The 20,957-nt window shown below is 39.2% G+C and overlaps 1 protein-coding gene across 4 annotated transcripts in view; it reads left to right on the top strand.

Annotated features, from left to right (window-relative positions):
• BCL11B (BAF chromatin remodeling complex subunit BCL11B) overlaps positions 1 to 19,497 on the top strand; it is a 92,713-nt gene extending 73,216 nt beyond the window's left edge. For all 4 annotated transcript variants that reach the window (XM_015865671.2, XM_015865670.2, XM_015865673.2 and 1 more), the window contains one exon: positions 14,712 to 19,497. In XM_015865671.2, the coding sequence (XP_015721157.1) occupies positions 14,712 to 16,723 (2,012 nt within the window). In that variant the 3' untranslated portion in view covers positions 16,724 to 19,497. The remainder of the gene's footprint in view (positions 1 to 14,711) is intronic.
• Positions 19,498 to 20,957: the final 1,460 nt, after the last annotated feature.

Here is a 20,957-nt window from a genome sequence, read left to right as displayed (position 1 = left end):
AGAGGAGGAGGTCAGATAAAAACAACTGCAGTTTGATGTTCGTTTTTGTGGCATTGATAGTTATTATTCCCAAAGAAAATAATGTCCTTTTTTATTTGCTTTTAACATTTCGCCCTTGGCATCTGTTCCATCCATTGTGGACTAACCTAGAGTCTGTTCTCTGACGATGGGTTAAAGCGAGCACTTACTGAAAAGCATTCTCTACTTAATTACTTTTCCTTCTTCTGGAAGCTTTTTTTTTTTTTTTTCAGTCACATGTTAATTGTGTATTAGTAGGTCTTTCTGATTAGTTGAAAACATAATGAAACCTTTGTAAACAACGGGGAGAAAGAGGGAGAGTGGGAGGGCAGCGAGGGGGAGAAGGGGATGGAGGAAAGAGAGGTGCGAAGCGGGGGCTGGGAGCGGGGGGTCGGCGAGTTTTGAAAGGTGCAAATAATGCCAGTGGAAATTTCTTTTTCTTTTTTCTTTTTTTTTTCCTCTTATCTTTTTTTTTCCTTCTTTTTTTTTTTTCTTTTCCCTTTCTTTTTTTTTTTTTTTCTTTTTCTTTTCACATTTTTTTTTTTTTTTTTTTAATGGCAACTTCCCTCGTCCAAATTAATCATCTCACTTAATGAGAAATGAGATGCATGGAGATGCAAATCGGAGCAGGGCTGCGAGTGCAGCGATCGGGATGGTGTGGGGGGGGCAACGCCGCAGCTGGCCCCGAACAAGTCAGCCCTATTTGTAAAGGGCACGGAACTGAATGACGGGCTTGTTACCGGCTTTCTCTCCACTAGCCATAGGTAAAAATGCTCCGTTTGTTCCTCCGGACTGCTTTGGCCATGTAGATGCCCTGCCTCGTCTACCCTTTGGTTCCCACACCGCTCCCAGTGGGATGCAAAATTTGGCTGTCAGGAAGACGCTTAGGTCTGGGGGCTCCAAGATGCGGCATTAGTAAGTTCTCTCCCCTTCAGAAGGGGAGAGAAATTATTAAAAAAGAAGGAATATAAACATCAGTGAGGACCCAAGTCAGTGCGGCACGAAGGCCAGCCAGCGCAGCTCAGATTCGGTGAATCAGCTGAATCAGGCCCACTTCTCAAAGACGTTTTTCTTTTTTTTTCTTTTCCTGGAAAGCTGCTCCTTCAACACAATTCACATTGGTTGTTTTAAAAAGGACTGTCCTCTGTTTGCAGCGCTGCATTTCGAACGGGCAGAGCCTCTCCCCTCCAGCCCTCCGCCCCCACTCCCTTCTGTTGCTGCTTTAAAGAGCTGTGCTTACAGGGATTTTGCAGCTCTCCGCGTGTTATTAGAAAACGTGTGGCTGGGACGGTTAAAATGGGAGTGCTACTGTATGCAAGAGCAATGTTCACTGTAAGCAATCCAAGGAAATCCTGCCAAGGCAGTATATGAACAGCAGCCAAACAAAACACAGGCGCCTTTCCAGTGAAAACCAGCACACTTCTGCAAATAGAGGAAAAATTGACTTTCTGATTTGGAGTGTTTCTACAACTAAGAAGAATTACTACAGTGATTGTTCTAAAAATATTTTTTAGGCAGTGCATTCTCAGAGGGGTTGGGATGCTTAGCATTGTTTAATTACGCTTCTCATAGGTGATCAATCTGAATTGTTTGGAAATAAAACATGAAGTTTTTAGCATCTTCTTTTATGCCAGTGTTGGCATTATTTTCCACAATGTTACAGTGGCATAAACCACCACCTATTTAAGGAGCAAAAATTGTATTTTTATCTGTATGTTTCAGGAAGTATGATCGTATATTCAATTTCTGTAACTTCATAGTCGTAGACTGCATTTTAACTGCTTCATCTAGAGCAATCCCCAAGATGCCTTCTATGTAAGGGATGACTTTTATTCTTCATATGAAGTATTATTTCATACTACTTTTCTTTCTCCAGTAGTGCCCCCTCCTCCCTCCTGACATCACTACCCTCCCTTAATATTCAGACTTTAAAAGCTTCTACAGATTTTTCTCCTTTGTTCACCCTGTCTGGGTTTTTCTTTATGGGACTCTGAGTTCTGTTGGAGCCCTTTAGTGTAAGATGTGTGTGCAGACATTCTGGCATCCAAAAAAAATCCCATAATTGAATGGGATTTCACAAATTTGTTTATATTCAGGAATAAATATGATATTAAATAGATGTTCTGCAAAGAATGTTTTTACAAAGAATTCTTAATAACACAGCTTAAAAATGCAGTTACTTTATCTAAGCTGAAGTACAGAAATAGGATAGATCTGCAGAGAATTATTATTATTATTTATTTATTTTTTCAAATTCGATTAAAAAAAATAAAAAAAAATAAAAGCTTAGTATCAGCATAAGAAAAAGCAGCCAAGTTGTCAAGGATTAATTTCAGTTTATATATTTCTCATATTTCAACTTTTTTTGTTTGTTTGTTTAAACTAGAGGTACAAAAAGATACTTTACGAGCTGTATCTCCATTTATTCCTCTAATATATTTACATCTGCGTTCTTTAGGCTTACAGCTGCTGTGGAATCAGTTCTCTTCTTTTAACTCCACCACCACAAACCAGATTTATCCCTACATTGAAGATGGTGTCTTGAGACTAACAAATCCCAATGAGGAAGAAGACCCCCATGTGGAGCCCATTGAAGTTAGTGGAAAGATTCACACTGACTTTAGTGGGCTTTGTGTTAGGATGTGAAACATTAGGTTCCTTTTCCTCTTTGGAATTTAACTGCTCATATTCAGGATGAGAAATCTGCTATTTAACAAACCTTTAAGCTGCCCTAATTTACTAAATTAACTTGTGCTGTATTTCCTATTGAAGCAATAGTTTCACCCCTTGGGGTAAAACTGTTGTATCTGCTTCCCTCAGGATCAAGCTGCACATGTGAAAGTCTAGTTGGAATAGCTGGAGAAGGATGCACCTGTGTCCTGTACTCAGCCGATCTCTTTCCTTCAGGCACAGTGCAATATTCATAGCCATTCTTACACAGAGCAAATCACTATCTATCTGTATCTATATTTATCTTCTATCATGTATCACCTATTACCTACATTTATGTCATAGACACATTGGTATATGTGCAGATATATATACGTATGTTTATAAAACATATATATTATCTACATTATTATTATTTAAGATATAATCATTTCTGCCTTGAGTGTGGAGGATGTCATCCACCGTAATCAAATTAGGACATGGCAGTTGTGACATATGCCGTGTCAAGGCACAGCAGCACAGTTCTGTATCTTTAAATGTTGATGTGTAGCAGTGAAACCAGGTGAGGTCTGGCCCCAGGTGCTGGCTACTGCATGCTTTGCTGAACAATTTTTAAAGGATTCAGATTGGGTAGTTGAAGGAGGAAAAAGTAGGTCTTTTTCTAAATAGACTTTTGTGTGTGTGTGCATGTAATATGTTGTAGGTTGCTGCAATGATTAGAAGTCTGATTGACTTAAGCTTCGTACATTCATCAAACAGCATTTTGGCATAATCCAGCCTTGACCTGGCTTCCCATGATGTACAGTGCTGGTTATCATGGAGACCCAGTTATGCCAAACTGGAGGAAGGTTTTGTTGAGACTGTGCAACTCATGTCACTTGTGGTTCTTTACAAGCACTGTAATAAGGGTCCTCCACAGCACTGTTAGGAAGGGAAAGCTGGGATGCAGAAGAGGTGCTCCAAAGATTGCTTCTGCTCTCCCTGCCTGCTCATGTAGTGCCTTGATGGCTTGAAAACAACAACAAAACCAACCCCAAAACAGCACTATAGGAAAGGTTTTTCCTTCATTTCTTTCAGTCCAGTTTGAAGTCATTTTATTTTCAAATCCATCACTCAAATTCTGTGGTCACAAGAGATATGACAAAAAAGGTGAATTTGCACATAATTTGGAAAGTGGCCCACACTGAAGGTGTATGGCTTCTAAATCTAATTAGAGGTGTAGTTTGTTACAGGCAAAAATTATTGATACACAAGGAAGGTTTTATTCCGAGACATCTGTAGGTTGGCAGCTGTGCCAGCCATGTCTGCTCTTCTAAGTAAGGAAAACTGTCCAGCCAGGAATAGCAGTATTTTGGTGACAAATGCTGAGAATATTGGTTGAATTGCACGGGAAAAATATTGTCATTATTTTTATTATCCCTACTCTTCGAGCAGATTTGAGATGTGTGTGTTATGTATGCCTGTATGCACAAGTGGATAAGGTGCGGAGGGAAGGCTGCGATTTTAGTTTTTTAAATCACACCTCCTTAGCATTTTGTAAGTATCAGCATTCTAGCAGAGCGATTTGCTAATTGCGCTGGAAGACCCACTTTAAATTCAGGAATACTGAAACTTTGAAACTGTAACATTTTGACTGGCGAGAATGACCAGTCTCCCTTTCTGTTCCGCAGCGAGCTAGTTGAAGGAAGCTGGCATTGTCGCAGAGTGAAAGCTCTGCAGAAGTGCCGCAGGTTTTTCATATGGAAATGTGAAATAATGGGGTGATTAAATAGAGCTGTATATTAAAGTACATCTGACATTAGAATTAGCATAATGTGCTCTAGCCCTAGGCTGAGTACTTTATTTGCCATCTGCGTCGGACCAAAATCCCCTGGGGAAGCGCTAAAATATTCTGAATAAACTCAGCCCGAGTTCTTATTGAGAGTAAAATACCATTTGTGGCACGTCGTATTGATTCGTCTTAATTGCGGTGCAGAAAAGAACATTCAGTTGCTGATGACTTTTGTACTCTGTGACAAGTCGGCTGGAGTTATTCTAACACTGCAGTTGGTTAACCTGAACAGACTGTCGTGCTCAGAGAAGGAGAAAACCTTATCTTCAGTAGCATAAACTACAGTATCATCTCCCGGCTGTACTCCTGCCTATCTTGATGCAGCATCCTTTTCTTTTTTTTTTTTAAATCTTTCTTTCTTCCTTCCCTGAAAACAGCAGCCAACAAACGGACGGGGAAATGGGGTTTCATTGCATTAGTCCAGGCAAATGCACATTCTTACCTTGTTATTCTCTGTCCCCACGCTTCCACCCCCACATCTTCTTTAAATAATAATAATAACAATAATAATAATAAAAAAAAATCCAGAAACATTTGACCAGCTTTCATCTAAGGAAGTGAAAATCAGTGGAACTTGTCCTTGAGGATCCATCTCCGGAACCATTAGTTCAAGAGATTTATTATGTATATTTTGTAAAAAGCTGTGGCTTCTCCTGCGCATAAGCCCACAGTCTTACTCGGTTGTAATGGTTTGATTTTTGTCAACTCTCTGCTCAAATAGGTTGCTGAATACCTTTGAAAAAGTGCTTATAACATGCATAAAAGATAAATATTTCATCTGAAGGAAAATACTTTGATGCTCCATGCAATTCTGTAACATTCATAAGGTCCAGTTTTTACCCTATAATTGCCTATCATTATACACAATTTACATATTCAAACATTCTCTACAAACCTTAGTCTAGCATGTTTTTATTACAAATTCAGATCAAGGGAATAACCTTTAACTTCAGAGACAAATGAGACAAATTTACAAGTGCATGTCTGCTGTTTTCTTGTGTTTTATAAATCCCTGCAGACCCGAACACTTTTGCTATAACGCCACTCAGAACAATATACATATATTACTACTTGTTTGTAGTGCTTCAGTAATGAGTCCCCTTTGTATTAGATAACCTATATAATTCAGCATCTAGGCCCTCCATAACGTCAATTATCTCCTCATAGCTAAATGTACATTCCATTAAAACAAGATTTACAGCCTTTATAATACTTCTTAGGATTGAACGTGGAGATTTTGTGGATTTAAAGAAGCAGAGATGGGAGTTAGCATTTGTTAAAGAAGCAATGAATTAAAACAAAAATGCTATTTCATTTACTAACTATGAATAGACACCTAATACCCTTAAGAAATAGTTGTAGTAAAAGAGACTGAAGTACTCCTGGGGAAAGAAAACAAACAAACAAACAAACAAAAACCCAGGAAAATTTGCTTTCACCCTATGGCTTTTTTTATTGTTTCCTAATTTACTCTTTATTTTCCATTATATGACATGGACAATTTCCTTTATGTATCCTCCTTTGAGCCCTTATTCAGATTACTCAGAAATCCTGCTTGTAAGATGAGAAAATGGCACCTTAGAAAAGTCTGTTGGAAAAAAAAAAAAAAAGAGTAAAAAAAGAAAAAAAAAAAAAAGAAAGAAATCCCTGCACTTGCCAGTTTTCAAACAAAACTACTTACAGGAAACCGATTTAAAGGCAAGCTGCTGGCATATTTCATATGTTGTAGAAAAGACTGACATTATTTCAAATACATTTGAATACCTTATGCAAAGAAAAGGCCTAAAAGTGTCCTTGAGCAGTACAAGGGTTTTTCATGAATGCTGTAAATGGGATCCTATATATAAACCCACCAGCCAGGAGTATTCCCATGGTCTTTTCATCTGTACAGTGGGTGCATTTTCCCCTCTGTATTATGTTCCCCATTTTCACTGATCGTTTTCACTATTTTATGCAGTAGTTTTGTAAAGCATCCTCACAATCAACTAGCTAATGTCTGAGGTTCAAAGGAACTAACTAAAAGACACAAAGCTGTTTAGATGCTAAAGGTGGAGTCAATTGAAACAGCTGTATCACAAAGGGCTATTTAAAAGTTAACTCATTCACTATTGATCTTTTGATATTGATTTTCCTGTTTGCTCCTTACTTTCCACACTTCTCTCTTTCTCCGTTTTATAAATTGCCCTTGTAGTTCAGAATTTAACACCAATTAGAAGAAGTTGTTCTGAGATGACAAAAATGTTTATCTTCCATTTTAATAGCCCTTCTGGGCCCAAATCGCTGTGCTGAGAGTTTCAGTTTTTTGCTATACAGTTCTCTTTCTTTTTCTGCACTAAATAAAAGCACTTCTTATGTGTCTGTAGACTGAACTTCCAGTAAGCCACGAGATCTTTTAAGGAATGAGAAATTGGACATCCAAAAGGAAGTTGCCCAAAATGACTATTGACATTTTATACCTAAAAATATAATAGTGCCATTTTGTAATGCACTAGACATTAAACTGAGCTGCACATTTGGCTCACTTATGTGACTCTGGCAGTATGGTTCTGGGGTATGAGTAAGTCTCATACAAAATGGGCTATTGAACACAAGCTACATCTTCAGCCAAAGGTCGACTGTGTCCATTAAGAAGCAGGAAGCATCTGTTTGTCTTATGCATGGCTGTAGCCTGCAGCATCCTCCCTTTTTGTAAGTATAGATGCTGGAGAGGACATGTAAGATGCTTTTGGGGAAAGTTAAATGAAGACTTAATCACAAGTTAGTATATTCATATAAGCCTAGATAAGATGCCTGTTTGTGATGACTTGGTATAACTTATGAGGGAAAAACTTACATGTCTGCAGTGGTGGTTATCAGAGCTGCTTTGAATTCACAGCAGGATAATTCAAATCAGAGTTTGTATAAGCGTACAGTATTAAGGCATCAGGTTGATATCTCAGTCTTTCAAGGATTCACACTCTTTGTTCTCGGAACTGTGAGAGGACTGGTTGTAGATAAACAGAACAGCAGTGTAACTTCTCAACAATTCAATTGGCAATTAATCTTCTGGGTTTTCCATGATAAAATAAAGCATTTGATGAAAAGATATTTGTTATTACAAGAATGATAAATAGAAAATTTGCTGTTCTGCCTAAATATGGTCAGTACTGCCCTCACCACTAATGGTTTCAGAAAACAAAAAAGGCTCTCCAAACCGGGGCAATATTTAATCCAGCAAAGAGCGTGGCAGTTGGCCTTCTTAGCATAGAAATAATTAGTTACACAAGTATATTACTAATATTAATGCAATATTAGTATATTCCCATATGGGTATCAACCAGTGACATTGTAGATCTTTTTCAACAGGTGGAAAATGCTCATAAGAATATTCACATTGCTAATTAGAATTAGTGCCGGGAATAAGAGGGTCTTGTGAGGTTTGTAGGTGCTCTTGGCATAAAGCTTCTTGCATAATCTCTGTGGAGAACTTGCAGTCCTAGCAGTCAAGGAAGAAACAGGATGGGGAAAGCTGTGAAGCACATAGGTAGTGTGTGGGAGAAGAGCACTGCAAGAAGTCATGCTTTTTTTTTTCTCTCTCTTTGAAGATGGCACTGGAAGAGATAGGCTATTAAAGTCAAGGCAAGAAAACAGGGCCAAGTATAGGATGAGACAGGATTCTGTTACTGAGAAGTAATACTTCTCAATTACTTCTCCTCCTTCAGACACTTATTTCTCCATCCACCTCTTAAAATATTTCATTTTTGTGTCCCTGTCACATTCTTGCCTTTCACCTTGAGATTCCTCATTTCCAGATGATGACAGGCTCTATGGCCCCTCAGCTCAGGCTCTTGCATCTGCAACATTCCTATCCTCTCCTTGACTGAGATGCACTTCAGGTCGGCTGAGCTTTACAAGAGAATGTGGCTGCTTATCTGAGTGGAGAATTGAAGGTGCTTAGGTTGTGAGACCTCAGGCGTCTTGCTAAGTTATAAAACACCAACTTCTGCCACCAGTTGATGCTTACTTTATGAACCGTTGGTGATAGTCCCCTTCACCCTCACCAGGAAGTGCTGCAAGATGCTCTCGAGCCCTGTTTTAGAGAAGGCAATGTAGAGATGTGTGCACTGTCTTAGCTCTGGGGATGAACAGAGGAGCTGCACTTGTTTTACATCTTCAGCTTGTACTGCCGTCAAAACAGAATGAAAATGAAGTATAAAATGAAATGGTTCCTTTGTATTTGATGTTTAAAACTAATGATTGCCATAGAACTGGCAGTGGTGGTCCCCATTGAGGCATGGACTCTGTTTAACACCTCAGTCTCTTGGGAAGACTTCTAGTCATTCTGTGAAATGGAGGTAGCAGCAATTTCTAACACTCCAGAGAGTGCAGGAAAGGCAAAACTCTCAAAACTGGGAGTGTTCATCAATAGTTGCACTCAGTCATAGTATCTTTGCACACCCAATTTTGCATCATTTATGAATCAGTACAGTCCACACTACAGACACATGGAAAGTATTTGGCCCTTCTCTAGGTGACCTGTCAAACCACACAGAACCATAAATTTTCTTCACTATGAAACACTAAATCTTTTCAGTATTTAATGCACTTCTCTTTAATGTCAGTCGGTCTTATAAGGAGACTTGTTAAACCAGTGTTCCCAATTACGACATTTTAATTTAATAATAATTCAATTAAAGGTGTGTTTTTTATGGAGCATCTATGCTACCTTTATTGGTATTATTAGAGTAACTGTCATAATAACAAGGAGTAATTATTTAAATGCTCATTAAAAACCAAGTGGTGGAGAAGAAAGTAACTTTGGTAAAAAGACTGTAGGAACCTGATACACGTCTGTTCCTGAGTGCTCCAATAAAAGGTGTCCTTTCTTTAAAGCTTCCAAGTTTCTACTTTTCCTGAACTTCTAAAGGTGCTGTAAAGCAGCATTAAAATTCCTTACCATTTTTATTGCTACTGTTGTAACTTCGTAAAGGAAACCAGAAACATTATCTAGAAAGTATTGCTAGAGGAAAAGAATGGCAGTAGTTATGTGGACCTGACTCGGTACTCTCAGCAGTCCTAGCGGGGGCTATTGATGGGTGATTAAAAGCAGAGGGGAGTTCATTCTCTGTTACAGCTAATGCAATTATTTAGAAATGCTGAGGGGAGACTTTGTAAGGCACTGGATGTCACTGTAGCCCAGCAGAAAATAATGAATTCTCAACAGTTGTTATCTTACACCGATTATTGCTTGATGGTATCCAGAATAACTGAGGATATTTTGAGGGAAATTTATCTCCAGGGCAAAGGCACTCAGCATTCAGCTGAGGAAGTCATGTACCAACTGGGCAAGGAAGATTCATGTCTCACTGAGTGATGCAAGTTAGAATGTAGAGGACAGATAAGCCAGGGAATTCAGGCTACCCAGTACAGTGCGATGAACATCCACAGACTCAGGCTGATTTTCTAGGTTGAGCAAACCTACCTGTGTGCTCTCAGTGCCCTCTTTGAGGGCAGAATTTGTTAGGAAGAATACAAATTTAAATTTGTTTTGTGCTGTTCATGAAAAAGAAAGAAAAAGCTCATTATTACTTTCACATTTTGAACGGAACATAATCTGTCATGCAGTAATAGAGGAAACACATTTTAATATTTTGGAAAAGACCATCTTTTGACATGATACTCAGAAGAGATGAGTGTTCAATACATTCATTGTTTGTAATCATCTACTTAGGTAGTTGTTGGGGAGATTTTCAGTCTACCAGATAAGACCTAATATCTTCCAGTTGAACCCAGCAATTTCAATTGAAAAGAGGACCATATTTTAAACACTGAGGATAGTCAACCATTGCTACAGACTAGCCAGATACACAATAGATTTTTCTCAGCTGGCATTTTCAAATCAAGCTGGTGGAAACACATGCTAAAATGTCTGATCTTGTTCAACTGCAAATTACCTGCCTGCATAATATCCAAATGGCCTGTGAGGTGCAAACTAAATCATTTCCTGTGTTTTTGATGACCACATAGGTAGGACACAATATTATGATCTTCAAGTGAAGGAAGCGAGATTTAGGTTAGGCATTTGAGCAGACTTCATGATTTTAAAGAAGAGGAGGAATAAGATAGACTTTAAAAGGTTGCAGACTCTCCATGAGGGTGGCCTTTGAAGTGGTGCACAGAAACCATACACAGAAACAGATGCAAAGATATGGACTGCTCTTGGGCTAGGAATTTGACCAGAGTAACCCTTAAGGTTTACTCAGTCTTCTCATTCTTTAATTTTGTAGTCCTTTCTAGCACTAAAAACAAGATTTCTGAACCCATATGCTGGCATCTCAGTAGGATTCAGCCCTACAGACTATGAGGTGTCTCAACACCAGTGGTAGCATTTGTTTGTATTTAGTGAAGTCTTGAAGCCAACCAGTATAAAGGTAAAAAATTATACTTGATCCCTTGGTCCTTAAAATCAGGCCTTTTTACAGAACCCATGTGCAATTCATTGAACAGTATTAATGAAGTCTTGGCTTGTGTTTAACTCTAAGCACATGAATAATTTCATCACCATCCAACAGAGCACTTCAGCCTATGCTTAAGTTTCCCTGATGTTGATTACTCACATGCTTAAAGTCAAGCACATACTAAAGTGATAAAGACTGCACATGGCAAAGCCTATATAGCTAGTTGTCATAACGGCGGTATTTAGACAGACTTCAGTGCAGGTGGCTAGGGATTAAGATAGCCATATATCAAAAGTAGCCTTATAACAAAGAGTTTTATAGTGTAGGTGCACTGCATTATTAAATATAAGGATCATTCTTGAACAATACGTGGCTGTTTCTGGGCATGTTTAAAATATTTAGTGAATTTTTGAATATAAAAATGTTCAGAGTGGATCTTCAAAGACTTTCTGACATTGTTCTGTTCTTAAAAGTGAGCATCTACACTGCTCAGGGCAACTTCTAGGCAAGATAACCATGAAGTGATAATATGGAAATGAACATTTTATTTTATTTTTATTGTTTTTTTAAAAAGAGTCTAGGGAGAGTCTTTGAGGGTTGCAAAAATTTATATATATATATATGTGTGTGTGTGTGTGTGCTTGTATATGCATACACACACACACATGCAAACATTCATGGAACAGGTAGAGGTTGGTAGACAGGTTGCCTACAGTCAATTTTGCCATTGAGTAGTGGTCTCCTCAAGATAAAAGTTTAGGAACATGAAATCTAAACAAAACAAGAAAGGAAGATAAGACTGTTTTATGGCTTCTGGCCTGTAAATCTTACATCACTAATAGCACTAATTTGCTCTGTATGAAAGAAAAGTGAAAGAGAGTTTTCTTTTCTTTTTTGGATTTCATGGAGGTGAAGTTTCGGAGAACAAAATGAAACATCTCAGTTCCACGTAACGCATAGTAGCATGCATCCAGCCGGCTGCCATTTTGAGGGTAATTTTTTTAATCAGCCATTTCAGTTTTAGATTGGCCTTGATCCTCAGCTTGCTCAGGAATTCTTCTACTTACGTATGTGCCTTTGCTGAAGTAAACGTGTTGCTGTTGCTGTCATCTAATGCACAGCTGCTTTCTTCCTCCTGTCAGCTCTTCAACTAAGCAGGGAGAATGCATGCACACACACACACACTTTATTTTTTGAAAGGAAGAAAAAGAAACCAGCGAAAGAGAATGCATGCTGTGACTTTAAAAATGAAAGAATCAAACAGCTGTGGGTAATAAATCGATTAATTAGAGTGGATAAAATGAAGGTGAAGGGTGCAGAGCACTCTTTAATTTGAAGATATATGACCTTGTAAGATGCTGCACTTCATTTGCTATTAGATCACACTTCAGAAAGGGTTTTATTAAAATCTATTCTAGGGTGAGCTGAGGTAAAACATATTGTTAAAAAAAGCTTTTGACAGAGTATGTTATATACTTTAGTCTGCTTCAGTGATTTCTGTCACTTTTTATACTACACATGTTGCCGTGCAAGAAAAGTTAAACGTCTAGACATTTTCATCATATTTCTGTAAGAAACAGAAATTTAAATATTTGAAGTAATAATGGGAGCATTTACTGTTGCTTTGGCTGCAGAGCTGACATAAAACTCCCTAACTGCCTGAGTGCTGAGTAGATTTTAAGGGATAATGTATCAGTTCCTTTCAGTGTTTGTACGTGGCTTTCATTAATGTCAATAGCAGTTACAGGCACGTTTTTTGTTGTTTTTTTTCTTTTTTTTTTTCTCCCAAGCACAGTACTGCTCCCAAACTTGTTTCTTCTCCAACAGTAGTTGCAAGAGATTAATCAGAGTGTCGGACTACATCCTGTGCAGCGCGGTGTGAAGGGCTGGGGTGTGGGGCTGTGTCAGTCAGAAATGCTCACTGCGCTGGGTAGAGTTTTCTTGGCTGTGGACAGCTAGATTCTCCGAAATTGGGGTCTGAAAGAGCTATCCGCAGCAACAGCCTTGCAAAATCAATAGAAGCGGGAGGAACTGCACTACATTTATCACAAACCTTTGTATGGAAGTCCCAGTCTGATAGATGCTCGTTCCTTTACGCTTTTATGGATGTTCACTGGGTGATAAGATTAGATAGACTGACAGGCTGATAGGTAGGCAGATAATCCTCTAGCCTCCTTGTCTAGGGTTTTGTCGGTTTTGTTAGCAGCAGACGTTCCTGCAACAGCCAGAAGAGGGGAATTCAGCCAGCAGCAATCCTTCCTTTCCTTGTGTGCCCCAGTTGTAATTTTTTTCTTGGCTGCTATGAGTCATTTCTCTTTACAAAGGTAGTTTTGGTGATACGCTTCTGCTCACCTTATAAACTCTTCTATTTTAAAGCTCAAACTTTGTGATACTGCAATGGGCTGCCAGCTTCAGACCCACACTGCAGTGGGGAGGCTGGGGTGCTTGGGGCACTAAGCAGGTACTGAGGGCAGCTGGGTTTGGGTTCAGAACTTACAGGAAGTTCAGTGCCTTTGGGTGCAGGAGGGGTAAAATTTGTAAACAAGCAAGCAAACACATAAGCCACCTAACAAGAAATTAATCATAGATTTTTCAAAGTGGAGAGTTGTTCTTTAAGAAACCCCATTCTAATTTTAAAAACAACAAACACCAGATCACGGTTTTCAAGTACACATGTACTTATAAAGTTACTGGAATGTTGAAGACACGTGCAAAAAGGGTTGGGGGAGAGGAAGTGCATTTTGAAGATAGCATATAATTTATATTGTGCCCAGGACTGGAATTTTCTAGCTAGCAAAATTATGACTGTAGCACAGACTTGTCCACACCTGTCCTTTATGTAAAGCTGAATCAAGGTTAAAGGAATGCTTTCCACCTTTGTGCAGACGTTCAAAGAGCCTAGAAAGGCAAACAGAACAATGTTTTTGGCCCCGGTGAGCATTTCTGCATTGGAGAGCAGGCTTAGGCTCAGAAATTCTTGGGACCCAGTTCAAGCACGGCCCGACATTTGTTACTGTTAATTGCAGCTCTGCTGTCAGCTTTGATTACTGGATGTTTCATTTGAGTGGCTTCTTGGTGTTTTGGCAAAGAGAATGTCGAAGTGGTTTATGCAAGGATACGTTTTCCAAGCTCCTGTTGACTCAAATAGGGCTTGAGCTGCTAATACCTACATACTATTTTAAAAATGGAAGCCTTGGCATAACTGAAACATGTATATATTAAATTCAGCAGGATCTCAGTGGACTGCTGCACCGAGTATATAAAATACAAAACGAAAGAGTGGAAATGATACTGAAGCTCCTGCAGGTGCCCCATAAAACCTACCATACTACATTTTCTTTGATTTTCATACATAGTCATAAATCCCTTGAAACAAATTCCTTTTTTTTTTTAAATTTATCTATCTATCTATCTATCTATCTATCTATCTATTTATTTATTTATTTTGGTGGAATGAACACATGAAAGGATTTGGATCCTCACACATCATAAAAGGTTTTATTTGCAAGTTGGAGGGTATAAACGTATATAGCACCAATGTGTAAGTGTGATATTTGTCATACATGTTAACTGAATAAATGTGGTGAGTAAATGTGCTGTTCAACAATTTATATCAGTCAATACATTGCAATTAAGTCCTTCTTTCAGAAATGCCAAGGAGGAAATATGTTAGCAAAATAAAGCACATGCCAACTGTATTTGAATGTTCTCCACTGTATTATTTTTTGAGTGTTCTTTCTGTTTTTCTTTTATAGGTAAAGATGAGCCTTCAAGCTATATTTGCACAACATGCAAGCAGCCTTTTAATAGCGCTTGGTTCTTGCTTCAGCATGCCCAGAACACACATGGATTCCGCATCTACCTGGAAACAAGCCCTTCCAACAGTTCCCTTACTCCACGCATCACCATCCCACCTCCTCTGGGACCAGAGACTGTTGCACAGTCCCCGCTGATGAATTTCCTTGGAGACAACAACCCTTTCAATCTTCTGCGGATGACAGGACCCATCTTGCGTGAACATCCTGGCTTTGGTGAGGGTCGGCTCCCAAACACGCCTCCTCTATTCAGCCCACCACCTCGTCATCATCTGGATCCACATCGCCTTAGTGCCGAAGAAATGGGGTTAGTTGCCCAGCATCCCAGTGCCTTTGACAGAGTTATGCGTTTAAACCCCATGGCAATTGAGTCCCCTGCGATGGATTTCTCCAGAAGGCTTCGAGAGCTGGCAGGAAACAGTTCCACCCCTCCGCCAGTCTCGCCCAGTCGCACCAACCCTATGCATCGCCTGTTGAATCCTTTCCAGCCAAGTCCTAAATCACCTTTTTTGAGCACCCCACCACTGCCCCCCATGCCCCCAAGCAGCACTACGCCTCCCCAGCCTCAGGCCAAGAGTAAGTCCTGTGAATTCTGTGGGAAAACCTTCAAGTTCCAGAGCAACCTTATTGTCCACCGGCGTAGTCACACAGGAGAAAAGCCCTACAAATGTCAGCTATGTGACCATGCTTGCTCCCAAGCCAGCAAGCTAAAGCGTCACATGAAAACGCATATGCATAAAGCTGGCTCCATGACAGGCAGGTCAGACGATGGACTGTCGACCACAAGTTCTCCTGAGCCAGGCACGAGCGAGCTCACTGGAGAGGGACTGAAATCCAGTGAGACAGACTTCAGGAATGAAAGTGATCCCTCTCTGGGCCATGACAATGAAGAGGAGGAAGAGGAGGAGGAGGAGGAAGAGGAACTGGAGAATGAGAGCAGGCCAGAGTCAAGCTTCAGTATGGACTCAGAGCTGAGTCGTAACCGAGAAAACGGTTCCAAATCACTGCCAGATGAGAAATCCCTTGTCCTGGGAAAAGTGATTGAGAATGTAAGTCTCGGTGCCATCCAGCAATACAATGACATGCTAGCTGAGAAACAGAAGAGGAGTAGCTTCATGAAAAGGTCTTCTGACCAACGAGACCTGTGTCCACGAGATCTCTGTCCGAGAGACACAGGTGATGAAGACTCGGTGGTAGGAGAGCTGGACCGCACTGAGGAGGGGACTGTCAATGGAAGAAACTTTGGCCCAGGTGAGCCCTTCCCAAACTTGTTCCCTCGGAAGCCAACACCTATCACAAGCCCCAGCTTAAACAACTCATCTAAACGAATAAAAGTTGAGAAAGATTTGGACTTGCCACCAGCAACAATAATACCTTCTGAAAACGTTTACTCCCAGTGGCTGGTAGGGTACGCAGCATCAAGGCACTTCATGAAGGATCCGTTTCTAGGATTCACAGACTCCCGACAATCTCCCTTCGCCACTTCTTCCGAGCACTCGTCGGAGAATGGGAGCCTGCGTTTCTCCACCCCGCCGGGGGACATGCTGGATGGGGGGCTCTCAGGGCGCAGCGGCACGGCCTCCGGAGGCAGCACCCCCCACATCAGCGGTCCAGGCCCTGGGCGACCCAGCTCGAAGGAAGGGCGCAGGAGCGATACATGTGAGTACTGTGGCAAGGTCTTTAAGAACTGCAGCAATTTGACGGTGCACCGTCGGAGCCACACTGGAGAGCGGCCTTACAAATGCGAGCTCTGCAACTATGCATGTGCCCAGAGCAGTAAGCTGACGCGTCACATGAAAACGCATGGCCAGATAGGGAAGGAGGTCTACCGCTGCGAGATTTGTAAGATGCCTTTTAGCGTGTACAGTACCCTGGAGAAACACATGAAAAAATGGCATGGAGAACATTTGCTGACAAATGATGTCAAAATTGAGCAGGCAGAAAGAAGCTAAGGCCCCCCTCCCCTCCCCCACTAGGTTAAATTTCAGGGGTCTAGGTAACATTTTATTTGTACAGTTTTAACTATTGCCAACTGAGAAAAGATTACCTAACTTGCCTCCGTAAACATTACTTAGCATAACTATGGTAGGTGCCAGACTTTGGCACTTAAATATAACCTGTGTCTACAAAGTTCTATTAAACCCAAGGGTTGATTAAGGCAGTAAAAATTGTGGAGCCTTTTAACTGTGCAATAATTTCTGTATTTATTGGGTTTTTGTAATTTTTTGGCATGTGCAGGTACTTTTTTTTATTCTTTCTGTTTAAATTTCTTTTAAATTTTGTTGGGTATCCCTTTTTAATTTTACCCAGTCGTAGCCTGAGATTACTTGCATTGTAGGGGAGAAACATATCTTTTTAAATTATAATTTTTGGGCCGCTGCTTTGTTGAAATTTAAGCTAAGCATGTGTAATTTCTTGTGAAGAAGCCAGCATTTTAACAGATTTTTCTTTCTTTCGCCCCTCCTCCCCCTTCTTTTTCCATTCCTCTTTTTAAATAACCCTGAAGATTAGGGAAAACAAAATTGTACAGCGGATAACAATCTTTAAAATTAGCACTTTCTTTTGGAATTGGATGGAATATGTAGCACTGACAATGTCACTAATGATAGAGGCCTTTTCTAGATGGATTTCAACCTTAAAATCATGTCAGCTAAAAAGTCATAGGTGCAAAAGGCAGCTACATTCAAAAAACAAAACAAAGCAAAACAAAACAAACAATAACATTCTTAATTGTGCATTATTATTGGATAGTTTCTTCTTGCTATTAAAGCTATGGCAACAGAATGGTGCCACATTGTCACTTTGGGGGTCTTTCCCTCTCTCTTGCCACTCTTCCCAGAGACAATAGAAGTACATCTTGTGTATGGTAGCATTCTCAGAGGAGCCAGGTTTTTCATTTTAAACCTCATAAACACAAAGCTGAGCCTAGGCCGTCTGTATGTGCCTCTCCTCTAGTCCAAATATGCTGTAGTTAAAAGAATTAGTAGAGGCTTGAGCAAGTGGCAATTTCTCAATGAAAAGACTTGACTCACAGTCTTTTGGTTTATGAATGGAAATATCAAAACTATCTTATATGATGTACAATGGTGTTATGCTACTATAAGGAAGGAAAAAAAAATTCTAGTCCATCTACTTGTCTCGGCAAGATTCTGCTCCTACTGAAGTCACTAAGAATTTTCCCATTGACTTAATTAGGAACAGAAGTTAATTGTATTTTGAGAAAAGCATCAAAACAGAAAAAAAGTAAAGAACAGAAAAATGCACCTGCTCTACTTTCAAATTTCCTTTTTTTTTTTTTTTTCAAAGCTCATTATGCCTAATATTAACAAACAGTGAACAAACAGTGGACAATTATGGTTAGAGATTTTAATTATGTTGACCCGCACTTTAAAGCTTTTGTTTGTGGTTAAGACAAAAATGGCTTCTCAACAAGAAATTATGTCATATTCTTCTATTTGGCCCAAAGGTGGGTTAAACTGTAAGGGAACAGCTGAGATTAAGTGTCAGTGTTGCTAAGCATGGCATTCACAATACTGGCACTATAAAGAAAAATAAATAAAAATAATTTATTGGACAGTTTTTCTACTGCCATTCAATTTGACGTGAGTGCCTTGAAAACTGATCTTCCTATTTGAGTCTCTTGAGACAAATGCAAAATGTTTTTGTGAAATGAAAAGACTTTAAAAAAAAAGAAAAAAAGTAAAACAAGAAAAGTACGTTCTTTAGAAAAAAAGAGCCACATTTACTTAAAAAAAAAATAAAAATAAAAATTACTGGTTGAAGATAGTGGACGTGAAAATGCCATAAGACCCAATCAAATGAAGATGTATACCCAGCACAACTTCGGACATCCATTAGCTGAATTATTCTCAGCTTTTTTTTTTTTTTCAGGACAACGCTGCTTAGGAAATGGAATGGAAATGATTTACTGCTGAATTAAAACTCAAATGACACAAATTACAAGTTGTTATCATTGAATGAGAAAAAAAAACAATTCAGGAACAACGGCTAATTTTTTTTTTTTAAAGTTAAATTTAGTGCACTCTGTCTTAAAATACGTTTACAGTATTGAATACATACAAGGGTAAAAAAGAAATTGTGTGTATGTGTGTTTGAGCAATCTTTTTTTTTTTCAAAGTTTGCTTAATAGGTTATTAAAAAAAAAATGCCATAATGGCCATGTGTATATTGTTTTCTTTTGGTGACGGGGTTTTAGTATATATTATATATATTAAAATTTCTTGATTACTGTAAAAGTGGACCAGTATTTGTAATAATGGAGAATGCCTGGGCATTTTACAAAACCAGAAAGAAAAAATAACAAAAAATAACAAAAAAAGCAAAAAAAAAACAAAAAAAAAACACCTTTTCTTTTTTCCTTGAAAATGTTGCAGTAAAATTTAAATGGTGGGTCTATAAATTTGTTCTTGTCACTGTAACTGTAAAGTCTTGAGTTTTAGTAAATTTTTTTCTGCCTTGGGTGTTGAATTTTTATTTCCAAAATGTATAGAATCTCGTATTCGGGGATTACAAGGTGATTGCTACACCAAGTAGAAAAAGTATGTAGAAAAAAGTGCTTAATATTGTTATTGCTTTGCAGAAAAAAAGAAAAAAAAAAATCACGTTTCTGACCTGTACCTATTTTTCTCTTTTTTTCTTCCCCCCATCCCCATTCCCTTCCCCTTCTGGAATGGATATTGATATTGGTTGATTCATATGATGTAGGCACTTGCTGTATTTTTACTGAAGCTTGTAATTTTTTAACTGTACGCTTGTCCTTTTAAAGGGATTTAATGTACCTTTTTGTTAGTGAATTTGGAAATAAAAATAAAAACAAACAAACAGGCTGCCATAATATATTTTTTTAATTTGGCAGGATAAAAATATTTCAAAAATAGTAAAAAAAAAAATAAAAAAAAATTTGTATGTGAAGTCCTTATTGTACAGGAAAAAACAAAAACAACAAAAAAAAGGGGGTTGTTAGACGACCTTTGAGTAAAAGAAACAAAACAGAATAATTAAGTGCTTTTTTTTTTTTTTTTTTTTTTTTTTTAATGTTGGGTTTGGTTTGTTTTTTTTTGTTGTTGTCGTCGTTGTTCAGAAATAATTTTAGTTGTATATATATATATTTTTTGTCAGAAATGGCCTACAAAAAAGTGCTGTTCCCACAGGGCTCTAAATGTCTTCAAAGTTGCCTGGCCCCCTTGCATCAAGGTTTTTTACCAGGTACGGTTGAACCAGGCTGGATGGTTATTACCTATTTGTGAGAAGTGAAATTCAGTTTCCGTAAAGGTGTCTGAGGTGACATCCCGCAGCTTCCCCACAGGTTCAAGAGAGAGAGAGAGATTTCCCCCCCCTTCCAAAATTAGAAGATGTCTGACACATCTTCCCTCTCCCGGCCACCCCACTCACTGCTCCCTGCCCGACCACCCTCTGGAAGAAAGGCATTTTAAATAGCAAAAAGTGTGGCACGTCCACTATGACACAGGTAAAATGATCTGCTGTCGGTACAGTTGTAAATGGGTTGATGAAAAATTGGTCCAGGCGTAGCCCTTCTCTACCCTGTCAGAACAGGACCTACTCTGTGTACAGGTCTTGCCAGTCCATGTTATTAGCTGCTTTGCTGCTGTTCACTCCAAATTGTACATTCCATAAATTTCTGAATGTTTGAGGGACTGGGATGAAATTCTGTGCCTTTTGATGTCTCTTTGCTGTTCTTTCTCTCTCTCTCTCACGCTCTCTCCCCGTTGGGTCAAAGGGAAGACAGGTGACAGAAGAGGCACTGATGCTCTAGTGAAGGGGAGAAGGAGAAAGTGTTCACCGCCCTTGGAGGAAATGACGGTAAAAGTAAAGCAAACAAAACAAATTTCCATGCCAAATTCTTCTGCAGCTTTCATCGGTGCAGAACGGCTGGAGCAATTGGAGAGGCATGGGTGTGACAGCAGGGAGAATTTGGTCCAGCTACCAAACAGTCTTCCTGGCTTGAGCAACGTACCCTCAAGACTTCTGGACAAATTTTGGATCTCAAGCTGATAAAAATCAGGAATTATTCATCGCTCTTACTGCTGGATTACACCAGAGCAGCTGAGGCAGGAATCTGATCCCTTAAAGGCACATTTTCACATTTTGATGAAAATTCAGATCTCTGACGTTTGTATAAAACCAGAGACATGTTGCAGAGCTCAG

This window comes from Coturnix japonica, chromosome 5 (assembly GCF_001577835.2).
Source record: "Coturnix japonica isolate 7356 chromosome 5, Coturnix japonica 2.1, whole genome shotgun sequence".
In the NCBI taxonomy this organism is placed as follows: domain Eukaryota; kingdom Metazoa; phylum Chordata; class Aves; order Galliformes; family Phasianidae; genus Coturnix; species Coturnix japonica.
The sequence above is the reverse complement of the archived record's forward strand: the minus strand, read 5'-3'. Positions and strand labels throughout refer to the sequence as shown.